The sequence below is a fragment of the Agelaius phoeniceus genome, chromosome 3 (assembly GCF_051311805.1).
Source record: "Agelaius phoeniceus isolate bAgePho1 chromosome 3, bAgePho1.hap1, whole genome shotgun sequence".
Classification (NCBI taxonomy): domain Eukaryota; kingdom Metazoa; phylum Chordata; class Aves; order Passeriformes; family Icteridae; genus Agelaius; species Agelaius phoeniceus.
Window position 1 is genome coordinate 111,255,934 of NC_135267.1, and position 25,801 is coordinate 111,281,734.

At 48.3% G+C, this 25,801-nt stretch overlaps 1 protein-coding gene across 2 annotated transcripts in view; it reads right to left on the reverse strand.

Annotated features, from left to right (window-relative positions):
- Positions 1-25,801, reverse strand: part of SLC24A3 (solute carrier family 24 member 3) — a 111,539-nt gene that overhangs the window by 82,375 nt on the left and 3,363 nt on the right. For both annotated transcript variants that reach the window (XM_054628885.2, XM_077176173.1), the window contains exon 2: positions 10,862-11,002. In XM_054628885.2, coding sequence (XP_054484860.2) covers positions 10,862-11,002 — 141 coding nt within the window. The remainder of the gene's footprint in view (positions 1-10,861; positions 11,003-25,801) is intronic.

Genomic DNA, 25,801 nt, shown 5'->3' on the forward strand with positions numbered 1-25,801 from the left:
TTAATAACCAATCCCAGTCCAGCTGTGTTGGGACTCTGGTCAGTCACAGGTTTTTTATTATCATTTTTTTCTAACCTTCTGATGTCTCCTTTCTCTTTCTTTAGTGTAGTTTTAGTATAGCATTAGAAGAATAGAATAGAATAGAATAGAATAGAATAGAATAGAATAGAATAGAATAAAATAGAATAATAAATCAGCCTTCTAAAAACTTGGGAGTCAATTCTCATCTCTCACTCGTCCCGGGACCCACAACAACACCACAACAATTAATTACAAGGCAGTAAATTAAAACTGGTCTGCTTGCAAACCTCCTCCCTCTGAAATTGGGCAACAGGCTCTGCTTTAACCCCACCAGCCCTCTGCCTGCCCAAGCTCCAGCAGGATTGGCAGCACCCCGTTTGTAGGAGAAGGGGATGGCACCAGCCCTGTCCACCAGTGACACCCCAGCTTCACTGCAGAAGCAGAGTCACTGTGGGATCAAAAATCCATGGGGCTGGGAAAAGGAGCCAAAGCAATAAGACTTTCTCTAGTCCCACTGGCTGCAGGCAAGTCTGCACCTCCACTGGGAATGTGCCATGGATCTGCAAAGTCAGAATAGGATGGGAAACTGACTGACAGCACACACCCTTAAAAGACCACCCGATGCTGATTTATAGGCTCAAAGCAGCAGGGAATTTCCTACATGGAACAATCTGCCAGGGGAAGAAACATCAATCCTGTCTTCAGCTCTGCTGTCCCTGGCTGGGCAGAGCACTCCAAGTGCTCTGCAGAGCAAACAACACCCAGGCTGTCACATGTGTGCTCCAACACGGGTGCACGTGTGCCTGCACACCAAGGGCTCCTCCAGCAGCCACCAAACACCACCAGGAGCTCCAAGGAAACCTGGCCAGGCAGGTTATGGGTAAGGATGTATCACATAACTCACCTCTGAGGGCTGCTGGGTCCTCCTGGCTCCCTGTGTGCTCACCTACTCTTTGATTCTGTTCTGAGGGCGGGTTAAATGTCCCTGTGAGTCTTTCCCAGGAGACAGGATTCAATCCAAACCATTCAGCACAGAGGCAGTGGAGGTAGGGCATAAGATGTACTGGCTTTCAGCAAAAGCTTCACTTGGAATTTATGGGGTTTTTTTAAGAAAAAGTGAGTTTGGAAAGACATGTCCAAAGGAGGAACCCAAGTGCAAGAAGAACATAAAATTAATTCAAGCAGAGGCTGCATGAACAGCTCCATTCCCCCACTGCCAGCTTCCCCCCAAGCACAGGAGTGGTGGTGGCTCAGTGGAACTTTCCATCTCCCAGCCCAGGTATTTGTCAGCTCCTGCATCCTGATTAAATCTGTAATCCTGGTACCTGGGGATGGGGGAGAGGGCGAGCTTCAGCACTACCCACAGGAGCCTGGCTCCACAGGGATCCAACAGTCTCACTCCAAGACATGGTTCGTGGGATGGGATCCATCTGCACTGCCCTGTCCACTGCTCTCTGAGCTGTCCTCTCTGGTCCCTTGCCCACCCCTCAGCTCTGGGGGCTGGGGGCACAGTGCAGTGACCAGAAAGGATCTGGCAGCACAGCTGGACAGTCTCAGCACACCTGCCCTGCTCACCTGGATGGCTGTGGGTCCCTGCCCTGCCTGGCCTTGCAGCCACACCTCTCTCACAGACCCATCAGACCAGGGATGCTGGCAGCCACCACCACATCTCCAGCTGTTGCTATGGCTACAGGAAAGTCACTGTATCCCTGCATGAAGCATCCTGCCTCACTGAGGGTCCTTGCAGCAACCAACTGCCCTGGAGGACATCCTTGAGATCCTGCTTGCTTCAAGAGTGGCTCTGGTGTCCTCTCACAGAAAATCCATGCCCCCTCCTTCCATTTTCCTCATCACACTGGCCTCCTCTCAAGAGGCAGCACGAAGCTCAGCAACTCTTACTGTGGAGCACAAAGGGCTCACACAGGGTACAGGACACACTCAAATTCCCAGGGAAAATGAGACACAAGGAGCTATTTCATACAGAGATACCAGTTACTGACTTGGTAACTGGGAGATGCAAGAGTGCACTGGGGAAGTGTCACTCAGGCCACTGGCCCCATCCCGGTGGCAAACACATCTTACACTTTGCTTGCACTTTTCCCAGTGAACATGGCACTGGGTGTACAGGGAGCCAGAAGGCAGGGTCAGACACACCCCTCCAGCCTGAGCAGCCACCTCTGCCACTGCCAGGGCCCTTCTCCAGGCATGCTGTGGCACACTGACATCTCTACCACGAGCACAGGCAGGGATCCCATCATGCACTCAGCCTGCAGCCAGGTTTTATGGAGCAACAGGCTGAGCTCCCGTGGGCAGCAGCCTCAAGAGACTCCAAAGCAGCCTCCCCCTGAGGGAGCCATCCCTGCAGAGTGACAAGGCACAGGGCTCCCCGTGTCCCAGCCCCCAGGACATGTGAACCCCCACTCTGCTGAGCTGTGCCAGAGTTCTGACGATCAATAATTAATCGCCGCTTTGTTTTCTGGTGAAATTCTAGAGCAGTAATTATCTCTGTTTTAACATAAAATAATGATCACTTTCTCCTTTCCTCCTCTTCTGCTGCCAATTAAGAGATGGGAAGGCAGCACACCTCTGGCTCATGATTCCTCAGAGCCCTTTGGGAGTGGAGCTGCAGTGCTGGGGAATCACCAGGATGCTCTCCTGGGCCACACAGCTTGCCAAGCTTGGGTCACGGGGGACTCACACTCATGGGGGCAGGAGCTGATCCTCCAGTTGGTTTCTTCTGATACTTTTAATGAGTGCTAATTAGAAGTGGCCATTCAGGCTGTCAGCAGCTGCCCATCCATCACCAGGTGCCTGTGCTGACACTGCTCCTGTGTTTGTGTTCACCAGGACTGGCCTTGGTTACACTCACTCTGCTCAGGACTGCTCGCTTCCTTTTATCCCACCTCTCTTTTTGATATGCACATACATATAAAACCAAGGAAAGGGTTTATTCCAAAGTATTTCCCCCTCCAGCAGAGAGGCACAACCACGACTGTGCAAACAACCTTGAGAGTTTCTGTCAGATCCTCATCCAACCTCATGCCTATAAGGGACACTGCCAAGACCAGGGGTGAGGACAGAAAGCTGTGGCACTGACTGGACACTACTTCTGATCACTGGCAAAGGCACACCATGAGCTGGGGGGCAGCAGTTCCCCCAAGAGTGAAGCTGCCAGACAGCTCATGAAGCTGCTGCCCCACAATCATTACTTTTTTCCCCAAAGCTCCAGCATAAGCCTTTTAGAAGATATTTGACACTGAAATCCTGAAATTTTAGGGTATCTGACCATATTCTAAAATCCTGACATTCAAGATGGAAACGAAACCAAATCTGAAAACCACTCAGTACCCCTGGATGAGCATCCACAGAGTGCTCTCCATGCTGGTGACCATGGTGTGTATGCCTGGTTTGAACTCTCCAAGCAGCTGGCACCCTGTTCTGTAACTCCCCCCATCTGCCTGGAGCGTGCCCTGCTGGCATGGACAGTTCTGGACCGGAGGGATGATCCCCCTTTCTGTGTGGTTTCATCACAGCCAGCACAGAAGACTTTGACCCCAAGAGAGAGCCCCTGAAGAGGCTGGGCTGAAGCAGGAGCTCTCCACCCCCCTGCCAGCATTAGGCATTTTGGATCTTTGGGAAAGAAAAACCACTCACCTCTCCATTTCCTACCAGGAGCAGCAGGGAAATGACAAAGGACCTGCACATAGGGGCAGCCAGTATCTAATCTGGGAATTCTTTTTAATGCAGTCCACAAAAAAAAGGGCATTTTAATTAAATACTTTTGTTTTACCCACTGCTGCACATTAAATCAAACTGCTTCAGCATTAATACTTGAAGCCATTATTCTGTGCATGCATAAGTGAATTTACGCACGTGTCTGTATATAAAAACTACACAATTAAGCACTGCTTAAAATGCAGATTGCAGATGATAAAAACTCCACCCTGACTGTATTAAAACCTGACTTGGGATGGTTTATTTGATTCTTGGTCATTTAAATCTAGTGTAAATGCAATGAAGTCAATGATGCCAGTAATAATTTACACTCGTGGAAAATCTGGACCTTTGATTTTTAACTACTAACTACTGGCAAGAACCAAAAAACAAGCAACAAAAATACAGTTTGCAACATGGGGCCAGATGTTATTTTTCTTCCTTTGCAGTAATAGCTCAAAAATACCAAATTTAAAACAGAACCCTAAGAAAGGCTTGTCCTGGATCTTAGAGCTACATCAGCTTTCAGCCCTGAAACCTGAGTTAATGCTTGAAGCCCCTGCTCACACATTCATGTTTGATCTGTGAAATACTATAGACACACCAACATTTAAAGCATGTGCTGATAACTACTTGCTCTGATTTCCTTCATTATCAAGCTTACTCCCTCTACCCTTCTAGCATCATAGACAAACTTTCAAACAGCTCAGCAAAGACACTGTCCTTCATGTGATCTGCTCAGGAGCCTCATACTCTGTCCCAACAAAAACAACTCACACATTTCACATGGCCTGGGGTCAGCAGGCGCCGAGGCAAATTCCTTCATTCCCAAATTTCTTGGTACTGCAAGTCTAAAATTTTTAACAACCAAAAATTTACAGCAGCACAGATTTTCCTGGGGAGAATCAGGACATTTTACAAAAATGCAGCAATGTATTTTTCAATGATAAGTGGACAATTTGCGTTTATTTATGCCAGGTGAATAATTCAGGTGTGGAAAAAAAAAAATAAAAATAAACCATTCTGGTATCTGGCCAGTCTAGAACATCTACATCTGGTGCACAATCACTGCAATGTTATTGCAGCTGTGAGCAGCCATCTGCACCTCAGCAATGGCCCGAGGCAGCCAGAGCCACCAAACAAGGGGACCACATTGGCTCTTCCCAGTTGCCAGCCCCAAACCCTCCACTGGTGCTGCTTTCCATGCTCAGCATGTGAAAATCCAAGTGCATTTTCTTCCCAGAGAAAGGAGCAAGTCTGACTTGACAATTTTTTTTTCTTTTTTTTTTTTCAGTGCCTCCTTAGAAATTCAGGTCACAGGCTTCATGGAAGACTTCTCAGATTACCAGAGTGATGCACAGCAGCAGCCTGGCATCCTCAAGTGTCAGAGAAGTAAAACCCAATTCAGGGAGGCACAATGTGATATTTATTCACATTTGAAGTCATGCTTTGTTGCTTAACACCTTTTAAATGCAAAGGCATTTAAAGATTTGGAAGCAAGGGTCCCCTTTCAGTATTTTAAGCCTCTCTGCTGCCTTTTCCACAACACAAAATAACCAAAGGAGTAACCCAAGCTTGCTGAAAGGTCAAGGAAGCAAGCCTCATTCCTCTAGATACAAAGAACAAACAAAAAAAGTAATGGAGGAAAAAAGCCAAAATAAATCCAAAAACCAAGAAAATTTCTGGGTGTTTTAAAGTTATTCCAGAGGGGGAAACATAATCATAAAAAAGGACACAGGGCTTCCCCACTCCACCAATGGAGAGCTACCATGCAGATGGGGCTGCACTTCTGACAGACTCTCAAATCTCCTCCTCCTGTGCCTTGGGCAGCAGCAAGTGTACAGCTTCTGTTCTTTTTTACCTACAAGGATTACTCCTTTCTTCCTCCCCCCTTGCCATCACTTCTCAAGACTATGAACATGATTCTTGGGCAGCAACAGGCAATTAACCTTTGGTGCTCCTCACTCCCTGTGCAGCGTGCCACACTGATCTTCCCCCAGAGCTCTGTGAGCCCTCCCTGCACAGCCAGCCCATGACAACACAGCATTTCCCACCAGGAACAACAATTAAAGCAGGAATTAAAACAGTTAAGCAATTAAAACAGGCTCATCACAAGCATCACCAGTGGAGCAAACAAGTCCCAGCCTGAGAGATCTGCCCACACTACAGGTGCACATCCCGGCTGTGCTGAGGCTCTGAAGGCTGAGCCAAGGTTCTTTTCCCTCAGAACAAGCAGTTTAATTACTGTGCTGCTGCAAATTTTTGGTTGTTAAAAATTTTAGACTTGCAGTACCAAGAAATTTGGGAATGAAGGAATTTGCCTCGGCGCCTGCTGACCCCAGGCCATGTGAAATGTGTGAGTTGTTTTTGTTGGGACAGAGTATGAGGCTCCTGAGCAGATCACATGAGGGACAGTGTCTTTCCCGAGCTGTTTGAAAGTTTGTCTATGATGCTAGAAGGGTAGAGGGAGTAAGCTTGATAATGAAGGAAATCAGAGCAAGTAGTTATCAGCATATGCTTTAAATGTTGGTGTGTCTATAGTATTTCACAGATCAAACATGAATGTGTAAGCAGGGGCTTCAAGCATTAACTCAAGTTTCAGGGCTGAAAGCTGTTTGATACATGTGTAGTTATGGATTCTGGAAAAACTGACAGAAGCTTTTTGGGGAAGACACTCTGGAGCTCAGCACCTCTCCTCAGTCTGCACACTGCAGGGACAAAGCTGGCTTTGGAATCTGGAGTTTGCTTTCTCCTCCTTTTGTTTCACTGATGCAACAGAACACACCGAGGATGAACTGGGTAATAGCACTACCACCTCTTGATTTTAATCTCACAAGCTTTGTGCTATGCTCCTCCCAGAAGCTCTGGCTCTTGGAGTTGCACACATAATCACATGGGAACACTGGCAAAATTTTAGTAAGAAGAACACCACTGGCCTCCTGTGTATGCCCAGAGGGCCCTGTTTTACAGGGAACTGCATGGTTTTGGTGATCAATTCAGAGTTTTCAAGTACCCAGCCAAAAGCAGCTGTTCTGAGCTTCCCCTTTGGCACACTGTCCAGGTACAGCCCTGCTGTAGAACACACCAGGTCCTGCCTCAGGGCACTCCCCTGCACTCAGCCACACTTTGGATGGCTAAAAAATCCTAGAGAAAATACTTGGGACCACCTCTCATTGCTAAGAGACCCTACAATGCAGCAGTCCCACAAAAAAGCCCAGCCCAGAAGGTGAAGCCCAAGCTCTGAGCAAGTCCAGAGCACAGCAGAGAAAAGGAAAACCTCCACTGTGGTTTCTAACAAAGGAAGCTCTGCAAGGAGAGCTCCAAAGCCCTCACTCAGACAGAGGTGGTGCAGCTTTGGGACACAGCCAAATCCAGTGTCTGGGCACAACTTGGGCACCAGCACCCACCTCCCTGAGCCCCAGCACCAAAGCTCAGCCCCTGGTCCCCACCATGAGAACATCTCTCCCTCCTGGCTGCACCAAGGGAGAACCCAGCTCCCTGCCAGCACAAGAACCCAGAAGAAATAAGCGTGGTTTTGTTTGCATTTCTGAGGTTTTAACCCCAACATTCTGGTTTTTCTGACGCTTTAGGTCTGAAGTTGACAAACAGAAGCAAAGTGTGGAAGCAGAAGTTCGAGCAAATTTCTGTCAAATTCACCAAACTTATAGCTCAGTGAGAGGAGAACATCTTTTTTGCTATTCCTCAAGGATATTTTGTTACTAAACTTACAGCAATTTATTTTTCTAACATTCCCCCAAGTGAAAGCAAGGTTTGGCAACTTGCAAGGCAGGAACAAATTTTTACTTTTCATTTTGCTAGGATAAAATTAATTTTGCTTGAGGGAAGGCAACTTTCAATTGGATTGAGGCTGAAGGAGGAACAGGAAAAAAAGGAAAACAAAACACTAAATCACTCATGTGAAGAGTGAATAGGCTGCTGTATTTGCTTGGGAAGAAGGCCTTTCTAAACTCTGCAGTTCTCTGGACATGACAGCCCAGCAGAACTCACACCACATAAAGCCCACCACGTGCATAAACAAAAGAGAGGAAAGAGATCAGAATGCTCAGCTCCACCCTTGGGGGTCTGGGTGTGTGGTTCAGTGCCAAAGGGGCTCCAAAAACACAGCCACAAGTAAGTATTCAACAAGGGTTACCTGCTCCACAGCCAAGCACTACAAATTACACTACCATGAGCTGTGACTCACTGGAGAAATATTGATAAAGTTGCTTTTGAAATAAGATGAGGAAATGTAAAAAAAAAAATAATTGCACAAAAACTTCTTTGGCTGTTTAATTTAAGCACTTTTATGCCTGAGGGTCTAAATGAATACAGGGAGACCTTTTTGTTCCTGCAGCAATCAAGTATTTCCTGCCATTACTGATAATGACTTTAAAACAGCACATTTAAGCAGGGCTGTTACTTTATTTTCAGCCTTTCTGAGGTGGAGTGGAAGTGCTAAAGAGGGGGAGGAAAGAAGGTGATGACAGCTCATCAGAGGAAGCATATGTCTGGTGAGGAGCTGGCACAGGGACCTGGGCACCCCCTCCCACCTGAACCTCCAGACATGTGACATGCCACCCTGACACAGCCCCAGAGCCTGTCACCTTCTGGCAGCTAATGAAAGAAAGAAAGAAAGAAAGAAAGAAGAGCAAGCTTTGGAGCTCCTCCAGTGCAATTTGAGCTCTGAATCCGGCAGCACAGGGACCTGACCCAACATTAAACCAGCTTAATCCTTTTTCTTGGCTTCTAGTGGGTGAATCACATTTCTGAACAGGACTGGGTGAGTAAATGATACTTTGACTGAATTGACACAAGTCATTCTCACTCTTTCCTCATCATCTTTTGCATGAGCTGAAACTGTCAAACATGGCCCAGAATCACAAGTGTTTTATTTAAACAGCATCACTACTCCAGTGAATAAACTGTCCAAATTGTTTTTGCCCATCTCTAGTTCCTTCACGTGGATACTACAAGGACAAGGGGATGGGTAGGAGACAGCAGACACTGCCAGGAGAAGCCACCACGATCCAAGAGGGAGGGGACAAGCAGCCCTGACTGCAGGCTGGACACTCAGAGGAGAGGCACCAAGAGACAAGAGGCTCCTTAGAAAAGACAGAAGGCTGCTCTGTGGTTCTGCTTCCACAGGCACTCAACACAACCACAATCAGCCACAGGACCAGGCCAGAGCCCATGATGGGCATTTCTCAGAAAAAGGCCAAAAAAACAAAACAAAACAAAATCCTAAAAATGGTCTTTAGGCTGGAATCAGTCCATTTCGCCACTTTAATATTTCTACAGTTTTTGTTGCAATGGCAAAGAGAGCAAAACCCCCACTATCTGGAGCAGTTCTGATGATGAAATGATGCTAGATAGGTCATTGGATAAACCATTAGGAAATGAAAGCAGCAGTTGGCAAATGTCATGGCAGGCACTCAAATGAGCCTGCAATCACCCGAGCAGCTAAAGGACACAGATCCTCCCTTTAGCAGGTCAAGGTGTGTTTATTGCCAACACAGCACAGAAGCCAAGCACTGCAAAAAACCACAGCACATTTTAACAGGAGGCATTCCACTCCCCTCCACCAGCAGGTGAGGTAAAACTGCTTTCTTAAACAATCCATTTCTGCCGTGCTGCAAGGTGTTTATACAGGTTCACTTGGGAAGTAAGCAGGAAAAAAACTCTTTTTCAGGCAGCCTTTCCCTCCTGACACCTGCTCAAGGGAAAGAGAAGCACCTGCAGGCCAGCACAGGTGATGCTGGAGGGAGGTTTGAGCTCTGCAGATTCCCAGGTCACAAGGGCCCCCAGCCTTTGGTTGCACAGCACTCATGCATTATGCTCAGCAACAGCACCACAAACTGCCCCAGTTTCCCTGAGCAGCCCTTGGAGAAGGCAAAGCAGCCATGCCTGGTGAAACCCCAAGTGCTGTGCCACCATTTGGGACCTGATCCAAAGGGAAGGGCTGTGCTGCCCTGGGATTGAGCTTTCCAGCAGCTCTGCCTGACAAGCACAGTTCCTGCTACCAGGGCTGTGCCAGGATTTGAGCCACCCTACTCGTGGCCACACTTTCAGACATGCAAGCACAGCTAACAGCACTTTGCTCTCTGCTGCTGCAGGATCACAGGCAGCACCCCTGTCACTGATGTGCCCATGCCCTCCTGCCAGCTCTTTTACTCACTTGTTTGCTGAGCAGCACAACTGATGCATCCTTGCAGGTCATCCTCAGCCCTCTGAGCTCAACAGGTAAAACTCCCACAGACACTGAATTTTGGGAGTGGAACACTCCCAAATGCTTCTGACTGCCACCTGGCCTAACACCAACAGTACTTAACACTACTTAATGTTATTTGCATTTGCAGTGTGAAAACCCAAACAAAATCGACAAAACCACAGGCAGGACCTTAACTCTGTCACTTTCACTTCCTTTCTGCACTACTTTGCATCAGTTTCTACTACAGAATGTCACATCATGACAATTTCAAGAGGAAACAGTAATTTCACATATCTAGGTATTTCTGCTTTCTCTCTCCTGAGAAAACACAGGGTGCTCAGTAGTTATTGTTCTACTTTCTGAAAAAAAGCGGGGGGGAAACCCAGGAGAAATAAAATCTCCCACAAATAAACTCACCACAAATAAAATCTCCCATGCTTCCTACAGACCATTCTATTTGGTGAGGGCAGCAGGAACAGCTGCAATAGTGAAACAGAAGGTGCTGAGCACAGTGGGGGAAAATATTACTGCCAGTTGCTGATGTGAGGCTGCAACACTGGGTCTGCACTGTGCTAAAGTTATGCAAACAAGCAAAAATTGAGGAAGAAGAATTTTTGTACAAGTTTTTGCTGTCTAAAAAAGACCATAATCATCCATCTGTCCAGAAATGTTATTAAGGATTATGGCAGAGGAAAAATTATAGGCAGAGAAGTGCAGCCAGAACTGGATTTGTTAGAATTTCTCCTGGGGCATGTAACCTACATTAGTCCTGAAGAACAGAGAAAAAAACCCTTCCCCTCCTCTCCCCAAAACTTGAGGAAATGCATTTATGGACTTAAAAATAAGCAAGACTTGGCAGTACAGATGTGAGGAAGCCACCAGCAGGACTGAGGAGCTGGAGGCAGCTTTCATTCCTACCTGGCTCAGTGCAGTTTCTGATGTAGAGCTGCTGTCCCCCATCCTCTGGAACGTCGCTCACGTTCTGCTCACGTGCCTGCAGGAGCTGCCGCCCGCTCCACTTGTCACCATCTCCCACAGAATAGCTCAGGGCATCGTAACCTGAAGGAAAAGAGCAGTGGATACATGAGGAAAGGCAACTCCTGATCATCTTGAAGCAGCCAGAACATTTGCATTTTAAAAGGTCCTGTGCCCCCTTGGGTTTGAAAGGGCAGTGGTTCTAAGCCCACTGGAATGGACACTGCCAGCAGCTCCCCATCCCACGGGAGCCAGGTGCATTCCTCCACAGCTCCTGAAGTTCATCCTAGGAGAGCATCTCTGCTTTCCCACCCAGCACCATCTGACTGAAGCCAGAGCATGCCTTTGGCTCATTTCCACACCTCCAGTAACAAGAAATATCCATGAACACGAGGGGCAGAACTTGTCTCACTACCTTTGACTCACTCAACCCTTGCTCTGCTTCCCCTTCAGCTTTTCCTTGGTGCTGCTAAGTGAAGCTCTGTTTTAGCAATGTCAACAAGACAGCTGGCTGATTTCTACAATATTCCTGGCACAAGGCTGGTCAGCCCTGGACATGCCATGTCTGCCTAATCACCTGGACAAACGTGCTCATGTGTCAGTTCCACGCCTCCTATGCTGGTTCAGATTCAAGGGAGGAAGAAAAAAACCCTTTTTTTTTTTTAAGCCAGAAGATACCCACACACCAAATCAGCCCTCTTGCAATGGAGACCTTGGAGGCCTTCAGTAACAAACTGAAGAGGGATTTCCTCCCACCCATTAATCCCCTTCCCAACAAGCAGAACATGGGCTCTCTCACAAGGATTTCTGAATTATTCCCAGTTCTGTCCACTACTTTGGAAACAGATCACAGGCAAAAAAGCAGTGGGGTAGAGATTCAAATCTTAGGCCAATGCCTCACAGGGTGATTAAGGACAAAGGAAAAGGTTCTTTGCAGGTTCCAAGCCTTGTGTTAGGTTCCCTGGCACATCCAGTTGAGAGGGCTGCCCAACCTGAGACTTGTCTGCCTTGCACAGATCATGCTCTGCTCAGGCCACTCCATGCCATGCCAGGAGGGAATGTTTGGGAAAGGGCTGCCCGGGAATCTGCATTCCAAGCCATCAGCAGTAAATGGGACCAATTCTCTCAGGATACACAGGAGTCATCTAGGGGCATGTTTGGGGGAAGAGCCTAAAGCAGCCTGAAGTACCCCTGTTTTCTAAGCAAAAAAAAACCATTTACCTTGGTAAACCAAATGCAATCATTTGAAGCTTCAAACACTTTGTCCTTTCAATGCTTTACAAATGTTAGAGAATGGAATTTGCTGTCAGTTTAGTCTGTGAGCACCAGTAAGATTAAGCTGATGGAAGCGGGCGGGCTGCATTTCCAAGAAGGAGCACAAGCGGTAATGCAGCATCAGGGATCTCCCCTAACAACAAACACTCTGGTAGCCTGAGCAAAGCAGTTTCAGTTCCACATACAAGCTGCTTTCAAAGCAGAGGAACTCTTTTCCAAGCCAGAGAGGCTTCTCTGTGTCACTGCATGGAGCAATGGCATGAGGGAGGGAGGACACAGAGACTGCCACGGCCCCTGACCTCAGGCAGAGCCTCTGCCTCTCTCGGGTGGCAAACTCTTCCAAGCAAGGGGTAAAGAAGAACAATGTCATTTAAGGTGACTTTGGAAGGGGAAAAGCTTAATTTGGCAATAGGAGTGTTTACAAAGGCTACATCCAGCATTGGCAAAAATCAGAGTAAATAGCAGTGGACCTGGTCCACAGCCGAGCTCAACACAGTGACTGACACCAGGAAAAGCTCTCCTCTGGCACCTCCAGGCTGGAGCAGGGCCAGCTGTCTGTCCCACAGCAGAATTTGCAGCCCACCACCCCTAAAATCCTGCCTAGGGCATCTCTATTCTAAAACAGATTTCACTCAACAGAGCAATAGAAAATAGAAGTTAGAGATGAACCTTTTTCAGAGCTTTGGCCTTCCAAGGATTTCCCTGTGAAAACAGGGACACGTGGAGATTTTAACCTTGCTAACAAGGACACACATAAGAGGGTCCCTGTGGTTTCCCCATGTGCTGGCACCAGTCTCCTTGTGGTGTGGTGGAGGCTGCTCAAGCCTGCCCTGCTTTAGGTGCTGGCACAAGGCACAAGCACCAGGGGCATCACCTTGGCCACAGAATTCCACAGCAGGGCTGCCAGGCCACCACCACCACGGCCAAACTCTTCTTCCTAAGGAAAAGCAGGAAAACTTATAAAAAAGGAAGCTAACAGTTTTCTTTCTCAACTGTAGCTATTCAGGATTGGATGATTTTTAATGGGAACCAGAACAAAGAGTTTTCTTCATTTTCTCAGCAGAGGTAAAGACTGTTAAACATCCTGCCTCAGCTGCAGTGCCATTTTGGGCTAGTGAGATGGAATGCTGTTCTTATTAATGTTCTAGCTGCTGGCTTTATAGTAAAGCAACACTGTGACACCCTCTAAAGCTCTGGTACAATGAAGAGTTTTTCCAAAGTTCTGTACCATAGCGTATTTCAAAGAGAGAGAATTACTTTTCCAAGCACTGAACGTTGCAACAAGGTATTTTCCACAACTCCACAATTACCCAGCACCAGTTTTACATTACACACTCAGAACCCAGGTTCTGGAGAGCTTGACTTGCACTTCCTCCCTGAGATATTCCCATGGACAATAAGCACATGAGTCATTTTTCCCTGTCTTTGTGCCTGCTCTGCATTTCATAACAGAACTAAGACAATGCAGACGCTGCATTTCGAGCAGCCTCTTTCCATAAGACAGGGAGTGCACGAGCGTGTGCTTGCTGGGAGTTCCTGTCCCTGCCAGGCTCAGCCTCTCCAGCAACACTGCTCACCTGTTCCACTTATGAGCATGGAAGTGAGGTGGAGTGGAAAAAAGGACAGATCAGACAGCTCAGAACTCCTGGAAAGGCTCTGTGTGTGACCCAGATCTCCACGTGGGAACTCAGGAGCTCCTTACGCTATTCCAGATGGCTCTGGCTGGAGTTTACAACTTTCAGTGCTGCAGAAACACAGCCAAACTCATCCTGGCTGCACTTCCCAGCACGAAGAACACCACCTTACAATGCTGAACAACATCCTCACGTTCCCCAACTGCCCTCTGATCTCACAGGCACATTTATTTTCAGCAGCAAGCAAGGCACAGGAACCCCAATGAGATGGAACAGCAGACACCCAGCTCCTACAGGGTACAAAGCAGGCTGGTGTGGAGATGGGGGTCCCATGGGACAGGGAGTTCCAAGCAACCAAAGGAGACAAGAGCAGCCAACCCCAGAGCTGGAAGAGGAGAAAAAACTCATCCACTGCAGTGGAGGGTTCGGCTCAACAATGCTGAGGTGAAGAAAGGCAACAAAGATGGAAAAGTGCTTGTGAGCAGCCAACTGGAGCAGGGAAGAGCTGATGGGCAGGGGGCTGGAGCAGGGAAGACCTGACAGGCAGGGCCTTTCTCTGGCACAAAGCACTGCTGCACAGGAGAGCTGGCAGGTATCCACAGCTCCCACTGACAATAAACTACTTTCTATGCAAACTGTTGGCCAGAGCCAAAAACAGCACAGCTTTTCCGAAATATGCTTGCCCTTCCTCCTCTCTCGTCTGTCCCTTTTATCTATTGTTCTCATGGTGGCAGCTTTGGGTTTTGGAGGGTTGGTTTCACAACCAGCTGAATTATCTCTGTCTCCCTGAATCGTTCCTGCAGTTATTACAACAGGGAAATATTTCAGGGGAAGAAAAAAAGCTGGAACAAGCATGAGCTTCTGCATAAGCCAACACAGAGGTGGAGAGCAGTGGTGTGGTGGCCTGAGGACAGAATGAGGAGCCCTGCTGGAAGATCAGCACACAGCTGAAGGAGCTGCAGCCCTGCTCCACAGCTGCCCTCCCACAGCCCTGTCCCTGTGGCCCCAGACCCTCAGGGACATGTCCAGTGAGCCCCTGCACCACCAGACCTACTGCAGACAGCCACCACCAGGATCTGAGCTTGTGATTGCATAAACAGGTCATAAATGGATTAGCCCTTTGCCTAGGCTGGTTTGGGAGATGCTTTTCTTCCAAAATCATCAGCAGCCAGGACCATAAATATAGCATCCTCAGGGAAAAAAAAATCCCAACCAACAAAAGCCCCAGAAATCCTACACCTGGCTTTGACAAGCAGCCTGCTCCTTACACCTGATTTCAAAGCTGTATTTCCATGGATTTCAAAGCTGTATTTCCATGGATTTCAAAGCTGTATTTCCATGGCTCCTGACCTATATGGAAAGGTGCAGAAGGGCAGGGAAAGCACACTCCTGATAATACCTGTACCACAGGAGTGAGGCACAGAACCAGAGCCAAGCTGCAGGCAGCACCCAAGCAGGGCAGGGTCCCTGCACCAACAGCCCCTCACCACACACCTTCTGACATATTTTCTATGTGAAGATCAGTAGGAAAAAAACCCACAGCCCCCACAAAACCTACAGCTCCCACAGACCCCCAGGGAGGCTCCCCAGCTCCCTCCTAAGGAGCACAGAGCCCGCTGAGGGTCCCACAAAGCTCCTGCCCCTCCCAGCCCAGCACTGCTCTCAACAAAGCCCAGCTGGAGTCGGGAGGGCAGAGCACACTCCGAAGGTCCAACAACAGCTCCACGGTTCTCATGGCAACAGCAAAATGTGACTTTTGGTTTATTTTAACTCTGAAAAGCTGCCCAACCTCTGGAAGTGAAATTTCCACACGCATGCTGCTGGGGCCTGCCTCTGCTCCACCCTGAGAACAAAGAAAATTCAAGGACAGGCAGAGCTCAGCAGAAATGCACTCATGGCTCATCAAGCTCCAGGTGAAGTGCCTGCACCACCTCAAACAGCACAGCCCAGGGGATGGAAAAGTATCCCTGCAAGAGATGAACAGACTCCCCAAGAACTCCTTAGTTCCTGCATCCCAGAGGATGCTGGATTAAGCTTAGTTAAGTGAAGATAAAATTCTGTCAATCATTACCTTCTGTGTTGTGCCAAAAACTGTTACTGAAAATGTCATTATTCCAAGCTTCCATAATTGTTCATTACCAGTTTGTACAAAAACTTATGTTTTCTCTAGTATTTGTATCAGCTTGACCATGAAATTGACCATTCTTGATCTACAATAAAGTGCAAAAGGAAGCCGGTAAAAAAGTTCTGCACCTGGTAAAAAATACCACTTTTTACTTCTCCCTGTCACAGCCTCGTGTGACTCAGCTCCTCTCTAAAGTAAACAGGGTTTTACTTCTCCTGACAATGTTTTCATGCTTCTACAAACTCCCCAGTTTTACCACAGACATCCCTCTGTGACCCTGCCCAAATTCAGATAATTCTCAAGGCAGCAGCTTCCCGCTGGTCTGTACAACAGCTCTGGGTACTGTGATTCTCTGCTCTGGTTTCTCAGGGATATCTCACTCCCTGCTGCCACTCTCATCCCATTAGCATTTCACCTGGCACAGTGCAAAGTCTGGGCACTGCTGGCACCGTCTCTGTGCTTCACAGCCCTGGACTGCCCGCCCTGATTTCCAGAGCTCGCTGGCACAGCACTGGCACTGTCACATTTCCTGAAAAATCCCTTCACCAGGATTTCTCCTGGGAAGCTGAGAAGCTTCAGAGAAAAAGGAAAACCAATATTATCTCATTTTTTCTCTCCTGTGTTTTGCTGCTTTGGAATGTGGTCTGGAGAGTGTTTACCAACAGGTGCATGTTTGATTGGTTTCATGTGAATTATTTTTACTTAATGACCAATCACCATCAGCTGTGGCAGACACTGAGGAGTCAATCCGGAGTTTTTATTATTCATTCTTGTTAAGCCTTCTGTCTGTATCCTTCTCTTTCTTTAGTATAGTTTTAGTATATCATTCTTTAATACAATATAATAAAATAATAAATCAGCCTTCTGAGAACACAGAGTCAGATTCCTCATCTCTCACCTCGTCCTGGGGAACCTCACAAACACAACACAACACGTCTCCCCTGACAGAGCTGCTGCCCTTTCCTTCTGCCTTCTGTCCCAAGAACAGAAGGAACAGTCTCCTAACACCAGCCATGGAACAGTCTCCTGACACCAGCCAGAAAACTGCTTTTGCCTCCTCCTGCTCTTATGGCTGTCACAGAGGAAAACTGCAGGAGTAGGTGAAGCAGCATCCTTCACACTACCCTGCTGCAGGCGCCCATGCTTTCCCCTCTGCCCCAAATAAACAGAAATGAACTTTTCAGAGGCAGAAAGGGAGATGGAGAGCAAATTCCCCTTTCCAACACATCCCTGAGGCAGCTCCCTTCCCTGACAAACTCCTTCCCGTGCCTCTCGCCCTCATCCCTGCTCCCAGTGAGGGATGCCAGGGAATCCTAAAGCACATCCAGAGCCCCTGCTCTCTCCCTTTCCCACATTCCACTAGCAAACCCTGCTCACAGAAGGCAGGAGTCACAGCAGCAGGGCTGTGCTACAGGTGGCTGCACATCTGGGTCATCCCTATCAAAACCATCCATCACGATTTCCCTCTTCCTCATGGTAGACAAGAGAGGAGAAAAAAAAAAAGAGCAGCAATGAATTAATCTCCAGCTGAATTTCCATCACTAACAGAGCTACTTTTTATACCATTCCAAGATCCTGTGGCTGCTTGAACCTGGCAATCATGACCTTACAAGGCTGGAAAAGGAGCACTTGAGAGCCTCACTGTTACCAGACAGACCCTTGTTTCTCGGAAGGATTGGGTAACGTGTTACAGAAAGAGCTAACTCTCTGGAGAAGGCATTTATCTTTTTAAAAGCAGTGAAAAAAAAACCAGTTTTTCACTTTTAAAAGCAGTGAAAAAACAAAGTGTATTTCAAGCCCCTGTGACGGGGGTGAATACCTGGGGTTTGTGCTCAGGAGCTGAGCAGTCACTGCTCCTTCCCCCCACATTTATGAATTTCTCTCCTAATTTTGAGCTGACGCAGTGGGAGGAAAGACGGTTTTGGGTCAGATGAAATGTTTTAGTGGAATAAAATATTTCATTTTGGTTTGCTCTCTTTTACACTTCTAGCTAAGCAGAATTCTGCAGAATTCAATTTAGTCTGAAAATACCATGAAAATGTGCTGGGAAAAGAAACATAGCAGCTCTTCCACCAAAAAAAAAAAAACCAAAAAAACAAACCCCAAAAAAAAAACCATAACAAAAAATGGGGGAAGCCATGACTTTATCCCAGTTAAATTGAAAAGTGACACCCTTGTAGCTTTGCCTGAACAATTTCTATCAGGGTCCAAGGCCAGGCTGGACAGGGCTTGGAGCAACGTGGTTTAGTGGAAAGGGCACTAAAAACAAGCCACCCCTTCCAGGAAAGAAAGAAAAGGAAAAAAAGACTGTCATAAGCCCTGTCTCCCACTCTGGTATCTCTGATGATAGGGGAAAGATCACAAAAGAGATTTTTTTCATGCTTTTCTCCACAAAAGATGATGAAAAAACTGGATCTTGCATAAAAGTAAACAAGAATGAAGGATGAAAAGACAATTTCTCCTGTCCTTTTGCCCTACATCTCCTTTCCCCTTGTGTTTCCCTGTACTACCACCACATGAATCTGTAATTGGTTATTTGTTTAATTGCTGTTATTTACTGCTTCCACAGAGCTGGAAAGGCACTTGGGGAACAGAGACAAGTCTCAGCCCCAGACAAGACACTGGCTCTGGTATTTAACTCCACTGTTTGGTACCAAGTCTGGATTTGCTGCCCAAAAGCATTCCTAACATGGGGAAAATTCACTGACAGCCAGCCCTCCCAAGCAGTGCAGAGCTCCAGGGACAGAGTGAAAGGACAGGGATAAAATATAGCAGCACAGGAGTGTGGAGGAGCTGGGAATTGTGAAACAAGCAGCTGGGGACAGAGGTGTGAACCCAGGCCTGGCAGAGGGAGCACTGGAAATTCCCCTTTTCCTGCATCTGCTCAGAAAACCCCTGAGATGATTCTTGTCAGTGCTGAGAACATGCCTGTAACTGATGCTGTGCCTTCCTCCCCAGCAAAACTGAGTTCCTGACACCAAAGCAGCTTGGTTCCCAGGAATTAACAGCTGGAATTAACATGGGAGAGCAAGGTGCAGGTTCCCTGTGATCCTGTTCCCTGTGGTCCTGTTCCCTGCCACAGGCCAGCACATGGATCTGGTGGCTCTGAGAGCAGGAGGGAGCACCCAGGACCCTGAGCATCCTGGTGGAAAGCCTGGCTCCACACCCCTCTGTCACCACAAACAGTGCCCCCCACTGCACAGGGGTTCCTGCCCTCCTTCAGACCCATCTGTATGTCCCCAAGCCAAGCTGAAAATCACCTTAGTGACAGAGAGTGTTTTCCCTCAGGTAGCCACTCCATTAAATATTGAAAGAGCTATTACCTTTCGGGGATGCCAGTACACTGGCTGTGTCCATTATTTATAACATAATGGTATTCATTATGCATTTTATCCCATGCTCCTATCTGCTGATCTCATAACAGGCCCTTATACACAATTTTAAGCAATTAATCCTACCGTAATTACAGACAAATATATCTATAAGCCTCAGGACATCTCTTTCTAACATTTATTAGGAGTAAGCAAACGTATCTAGAGATAAATCTGGTAGTCAGGGAAGAGAGGGACGTGGCCAAGCAGCCTGCGAATCACAGAGCTGGAGCCAGGCACATTGCAGTTAAAATTGCCAGCTTGGGCTAGCTGGAAAAAGTAAGTCCTGTCCTGCCACAGATCCCTCCCACGACATCCATTTCCCTGCTGGTGGATGTGGCTGTGAAGCCCAGGATCATTGAGCATGTGGGTGCGAGCCCCAGCACTGGCAGAGCCTCAGGGGGCAGGGAGGTCCTGCTCACCCCAGTGTCCTTTGTGCCTCCAGGTCCTTTTTCCCAGTCCCACAGGAGGGAATCAGTCCTGGGATCCCTCCAGCAAGAGGCAGCTGCCCAGCCTGGTGCCCCTCTGCTGCAGAGCCTGAATTATAACAGGACTCCTGTCCTCTCTCCCATACCCAAACCAATACAATGGTGACTGAAAAAAACACTTTTAAAGAAGGGAAGGGAAAGGGGATGAGGAAAGGGATGAGGAAAGGGATGAGGAAAGCGACGAGGAAAGCGACAAGGAAAGCGAAAGCCTCTCTGGACACATCCAGGAAGTTCCTCATAAATCACCACAGATCAATGCAGAGAACTATCAAAAACTATCCCTGGCTTCAGCAGGTTTTGCACTGGTCCTTATCAGGGTGGCCCAGGAGCACAAAGCTGCTGAGGCCTTTCAAGGGAGATCTGTCTAAGGCTTGGCTGAAGCTTGTAGAGGCTCCTTAGGAGAACCCTGAAATGCCCCTAAAAGTAGATAACATGGATGCAATCCCTGCCCAAACTGGCACCTGCACTCTTACTTTTTCCACCTGGGAATGCTCCCTACCTGCTAGAAAAGACAGGCACAAAGGCAGCAGGTACCAGTCCCCAGCAGCACACCCTCAGAAATGAAGCCAGCCTGGAATGCTACAAAGTGTTTTAAGGAAATAAATAACACTACAGAGAGAAAAAAAAAAATTGTTTTTAACCAGAGGGCCTGGAAGAAAAGGATAGTGCTCCACATCATACCAGAATCAAGTGTCTGAGGCTGTCCTTTCTTTATAAGGCTCTAAGCCAGGCAGACCCTCCAAGAAGCTCTTTATTCTTTATTTACCCTAAAGTGAGACACTGCAGACCCAGGTTTAATTCACCGCTCCACTCTTAGCCCGTGAGGTGACCTTGGACAAGTTGTTCTGTCCAGATTCTCAGCTGGTGTCAGCTGGCACTGTGCCACCAGAGGCAATTTAAACAATTTGAGATGCCAGCCCCAGAGCCCCAGGTCCTGAGCCTCCCTCTCCCCTGAGCAGCTCTGCCACCCCCACGCCCCAGGGGCACCGAGTGGGGGCAAGAAGAGAACTCATGCTTGCCTTGGACACTACATGGTTTTCATAAAATGAAACAAAATGCCTGGTTTGGTTTGGGTTTTTTGGTTTTTTTTTAAATAGCCTTATGATCAAAGCTTTAAAAATATTGCTGTGTGAGGCCCCACCTGGAATTCAGCTCCACCGGCACCAGAAGGATGGATGGACCTGAGGGAGCAAGTCCAGAGGAGGCCACAAAGATGCTTCTGCTATGGAGACTGGCACCCCTGCAATCTCCCTTTGGATCATTTCTTCATTCAAGAGGCTTTTACATTACTCAGTCACTTTCTTGGACAACTCCTCCACTTCTGAACAAGCTTGATTTGCTGCCTCCTCTGATTTAGCTCAAGAACAAATCCAAAGAACACGAAACTCAATTTGTTTTACTCTGTCAACAGCCAGCAGCAAAGTTAACTAACTTGAGGGTGTTTTTAAGTGCTGCCTGCCTCTCCTGCCATGCCACTGCTGTCCCAGCTGGAGCACAGAGCCAGCAGCACCTTGCTGTGAGCACAGCTGATGGAACCTGCTGAACAACAAGCTGTGTATGGCTGGGACCAGGTTCTCCTGAAGTGAATTGCTGCAATCGTTTACAAGAGATTCTTTCTGCCCCATCCTCTCAACAACACACAAATCAACTACCATGTATATGTGCACTGAGAATTGGAGGGTAGGTCTTGTCAGAGGAAAAAGGAATGTCCATGTAAGGCTCGTTTCTGCTCCTGCTTTATGTTACAGGATGTTCTGGCCATCTTAGGGAAAAAACAACAGTTGAGTCTATCTCTGAATAAGGATGATTTTAATAGCAGACCCTTCAGTTGTTTGTAGCTCAGTTAGCACGTTTTTGGCTTGCATATCAAAAAGATTTTTTTCCTGGATTTCAGCAAGCTCTTTCCCAATCGAACCATTAAAATCTGTCTGCAGTTCTCACTGGATAGGTGATGCCTGATGCTGTGCACTGCAATCCCTCCAATCCCTCATCCACCATGGGGACAGGCACACTTCCCAGGGCTAATCCACAGGGACAGGGCAGAACATTGGGGACCAGGGCTCCACCTGGGAACCTGTCACTCCCAAGCCTGGAGAACCCCACAAATTCTCTCGTGCCTCAGTTTCCCTCCCTCGCAGGCTCCCATTTCCCCCAGCTCCCTCGCGGAAACGCTTGCTCCCATTTCCCCCAGTAGGACTGGGGACTGAGGAATGGCCAGAGTGAGGAAGGGCTGGGGTAACCACCTGAACTGGACCCCAGCACTTGACACACTGCAAGGCAAGCCCTGATCCCGACTGCCTGTGGACACAAACCCAGCCCTGAGCTCTGCTCACATCATAGGAGGAGCAGCGAGCTCAGGCCAGGCTGTGCATCCCAGCCACTTTACACCAGCTCGGCACAGGAATGTCCCAGGAATGTCCCAAAACAACCAAACCCATGCCTCCAAACCCCACCTGACACTCCTTTGTGCCCCAGAGAGCTTTTCCCCTACTAAAAGAAGGTATTTCCTCTTCCCAACACACACTCACATCCTGAGCAGGAGTCGTACCCTGGCCTTGCAGAGCTGAGCAAGAGGAGAATGTGGGGCACCAGATACAGCTGGAAACACACCCTGCTCCCCTCCACTCCTCCAGGCCATTCCCAGGTCCCAGCCAGGACCTGGGGACCATTTGCTTCCCACAGGCAAGGCTTACAGGCAGATGACATTCCATGTTAGCCAAAAGAGTCCATAAAAGGCAAATAAAGTCCCAGCAAGTACTGTCTCACACAGCTTTCTCCCTGGACACCACATCTGGACTCCTCTTCAATGCCTCCCTTCTTCCAGAAGAACAAGGCCCAGGACCTTTCCCTGGAGTCCTTGGTACAATGCTCCTAGTCCCAGGAATACAAAAAAAAAACAACCCCACCCCACAAAAACAAAATATCAAACCTAAAACAGAAAACAAAACAAAAACCCACAAACAAACAAACCAAAAAGAAAGATAGCAAGAAAAACCCAGCTTAAACATCTCCAGTTCACCTCAAGCTTCAGTCTTTATTTTGGCCTGGAGTCCAGCCCTTTCTGCTGGATGCAACATCCCGTCCCACTCCCTTCCCTTCTCTTCCCTCCAACAATCAAGCACACTGAGAAATCCTGTTATTTCCAGAGTCTTCTCAGCCTGGTTCTAAAGAAAAGCTCAGCATCTAGAGATTGTACCCACTTTATTTTTAAATCTGAGCATGAAGCTGAAATCCAGCCATGAGACAGTACGGACACAGGGACTGCACCTATTTCCTGTCTCACACAGGTACAGCTGGTCCTCTGATTCAGCTGTCTCCTAAATCAGTGATGGAGGCCTCAACATCCTCCCAAAAGTGATGGAGGCCTCAACACCCTCCCAAATTCCTGGGCACAGCAGGCTCATCCCATTGGCCATCTCGCTGTCCCAGCAGCTCCACTGCTATGGACCCCAAGGTGACAAAATCAGGGCTCATTCTCATCTGAATATTCCCTTGCTGACTGCTGTGGAGACCTGACCTCCTGCAGGAGGTGATGCAAGGAAAGGGAATGTGAACCTTGCCATGGGACAAGACACAGGGATCCAACCCCGAGGGATCTCCAGCTCACTGTAAACTCCCCATGCAGATGCCCTTGGCAGTAAATAACAAGGACAGGCTGCTCAGGGCTGCGGGAGTCTGAGAGTCCAGCAAGGATCCCACAGGGAGGAGAGACAGAACACCTGCATCCCTGTAGGGACAGCCAAGAACCCATTCACGAGCTGCAAATTACACACATTTACCACCTTGTTTCCACAGGCGTTCCCTTTGATGCTGTGAGTAATGCCGAGCAGCCACAAGGATTTACTCACCGTGCAGCCCTGCTCTCCTGAGAGCATGTCTGCAGGAAGGGATGATTACCATGGAAGGACCTGGAACACGCTGCCCACACCTGGGCATGCCTGACCAATCCTGCCCAGGAAGCCACAGCAGCGGAAAAAAATTAGGATGAGGTTACCAGTGGCTTTTGGCACCGGTCTGACTTGGCTCCTGCTGATAAAACCCAGAGCAGAACAAAGCTTTTCAACATCCCCAGTGCTCTCCAAAGCCCAAAGATTGCTCTAGAGAAGGGCAAGGAAGGCAAGGCTAGAAAAAGAGTAAAAGCTTTAAACTCTCTAAATTTGTTTTTAAAAATGAGCTGCTGTAGCTCAACTGTGGGCTGTGAAAGGCAGCTGGGAGAGAGAGCACAGCACAGTACAGCTCCCATCACCAAGCTGTGCCCTGGATCCTAAGGTGCATCCCTCAGACCCTGCACTCCTGTGAACCTCATGTGGTTTCCATTCCAAACCACAAAATTCTGACATTTTCAGGCTCAGGTTTCATGAAACCTGGCTGTTTTCTTCAGCTTTTATTATTAGGGAAGGCTTTATCAACAGGAAGTCCAGAAGGGGTAACTTAAACCACTCCAAAGGAACAGAAACCAGAAAAAAACCCAATGATCTTCCTAACTACCAGAGAGTTGCCATCAATTTAAAGAACAGAGACAAAACAGAGTGAAGTACCCTGGGACAGGCTAACACCTAGAAGCAGGTCAGGTCCAGGTGAGGGGAGTTTTCCAACTGTGGGGCTGGATGCTGATCTCCTAAATGACCCTGTCCCATATCAGCACAGCCTTTATTTAATGTCTGTATCTTCCCAAGAGGATGCAGGCACAAAATACCTGCCACATGAATATATGACAGGTTCAGCTGAGTCTTTTGAGCATCTCTGACCAAAAATGGACAGTGTGACCAGCCTGCCTATTCTAATTATGGACTACTGAAGATTAGCAGCAGGAAGGAAGTACTGGGACAAAGCTGGAAGAACCAACCAAGCATGCCCACCTCCTCATGAGCTCTGCTGTTCTGACCACAGCCACCACCCAAGGGTTCTCTGTAATGCCCCTCACCAAGTAATCTCAGTGTGCTGTTTTGGCAATAAACCTCCTTTATTTGTCCTGGGCTAGTTTTCTGCTGGGTTAGCCTGCTGGAAAGGCTCAGCTAAGGGCCACCACCATGCCAGAGCCCATGCAGGAGGCAGCAATGAGGGCAGGAGTGGCCAAAAGCCATGGACAGGGCAGGACTGAGCCCGCACAGCTCCATCAGCACAGACAAGTGTGCAGCACAAGCCGAAGGAACATCAGCTGCTGAATCCTTCTGCAACTCACCCTCTGCAAGCCTGGTGTTCTCCTTGCTGTTGAGCAGCTGGGGCAGCCAGCAGCCCTCTGCCCTCACACCCTGCTGCAGCCAGAGCTCCTGAGCATCCCGAGCATCCCGCATGGCCACCCCTAGCACCCTGACCCTGAGGTTCCAGGTGCTGTGCAAGGGTCCACCTCAGCCTTGGCAGGCCAGCCAGCCTGGCATGCAGCCTGGCACTCCCACAGCACTTCAATGAAGTGGGCTGCACACAGACCCTGAGATAGGGGTGTTCTGAAGGCAGTTCTCCAGCCACAGCCAGTTGTGCAAGCCCTGCTCTGCCAGCACCTGAAGCTGATTGTGGTCAGGTTCCTTCAGCCCTGCAAGCAGCACTGCAAGTCCCATCCCTGCTGCTCTCCGAGCTGCTCGACACGAGGGCTCAGTCTCAGTCAGCTGTGGGTGCAGGACCTTGAACAAGTACTAAATAAATGAACAAGTCATTTCCTGCAAGGCCAAACACGCTCCCTGCCAAAGAGGTCACATACCACACTCTGGCCTGATGCCTCTCCCGAGTTTGTGAGGGTAAATTCCCATATCCAGGGGTCCAACGATTACAGCAATACATCTGGGCTAGGATTACTCAGGCTGAAGCTAGGATTACACTCCACTGAAGAAGTGAGGAAAACAACTACTTTTGTGCTTTCATTGCGTGACCTCTAAAGTTCGGTTTGGGTTTCTTGGTTCGCACAAACCAAAACACCCCAATCAGGGAGTTTTCACTTTAACTCTCAGCTAGAGGAACGGGATCTGTCCCACCAAGGTTCTTCTGTGTTATTTTGG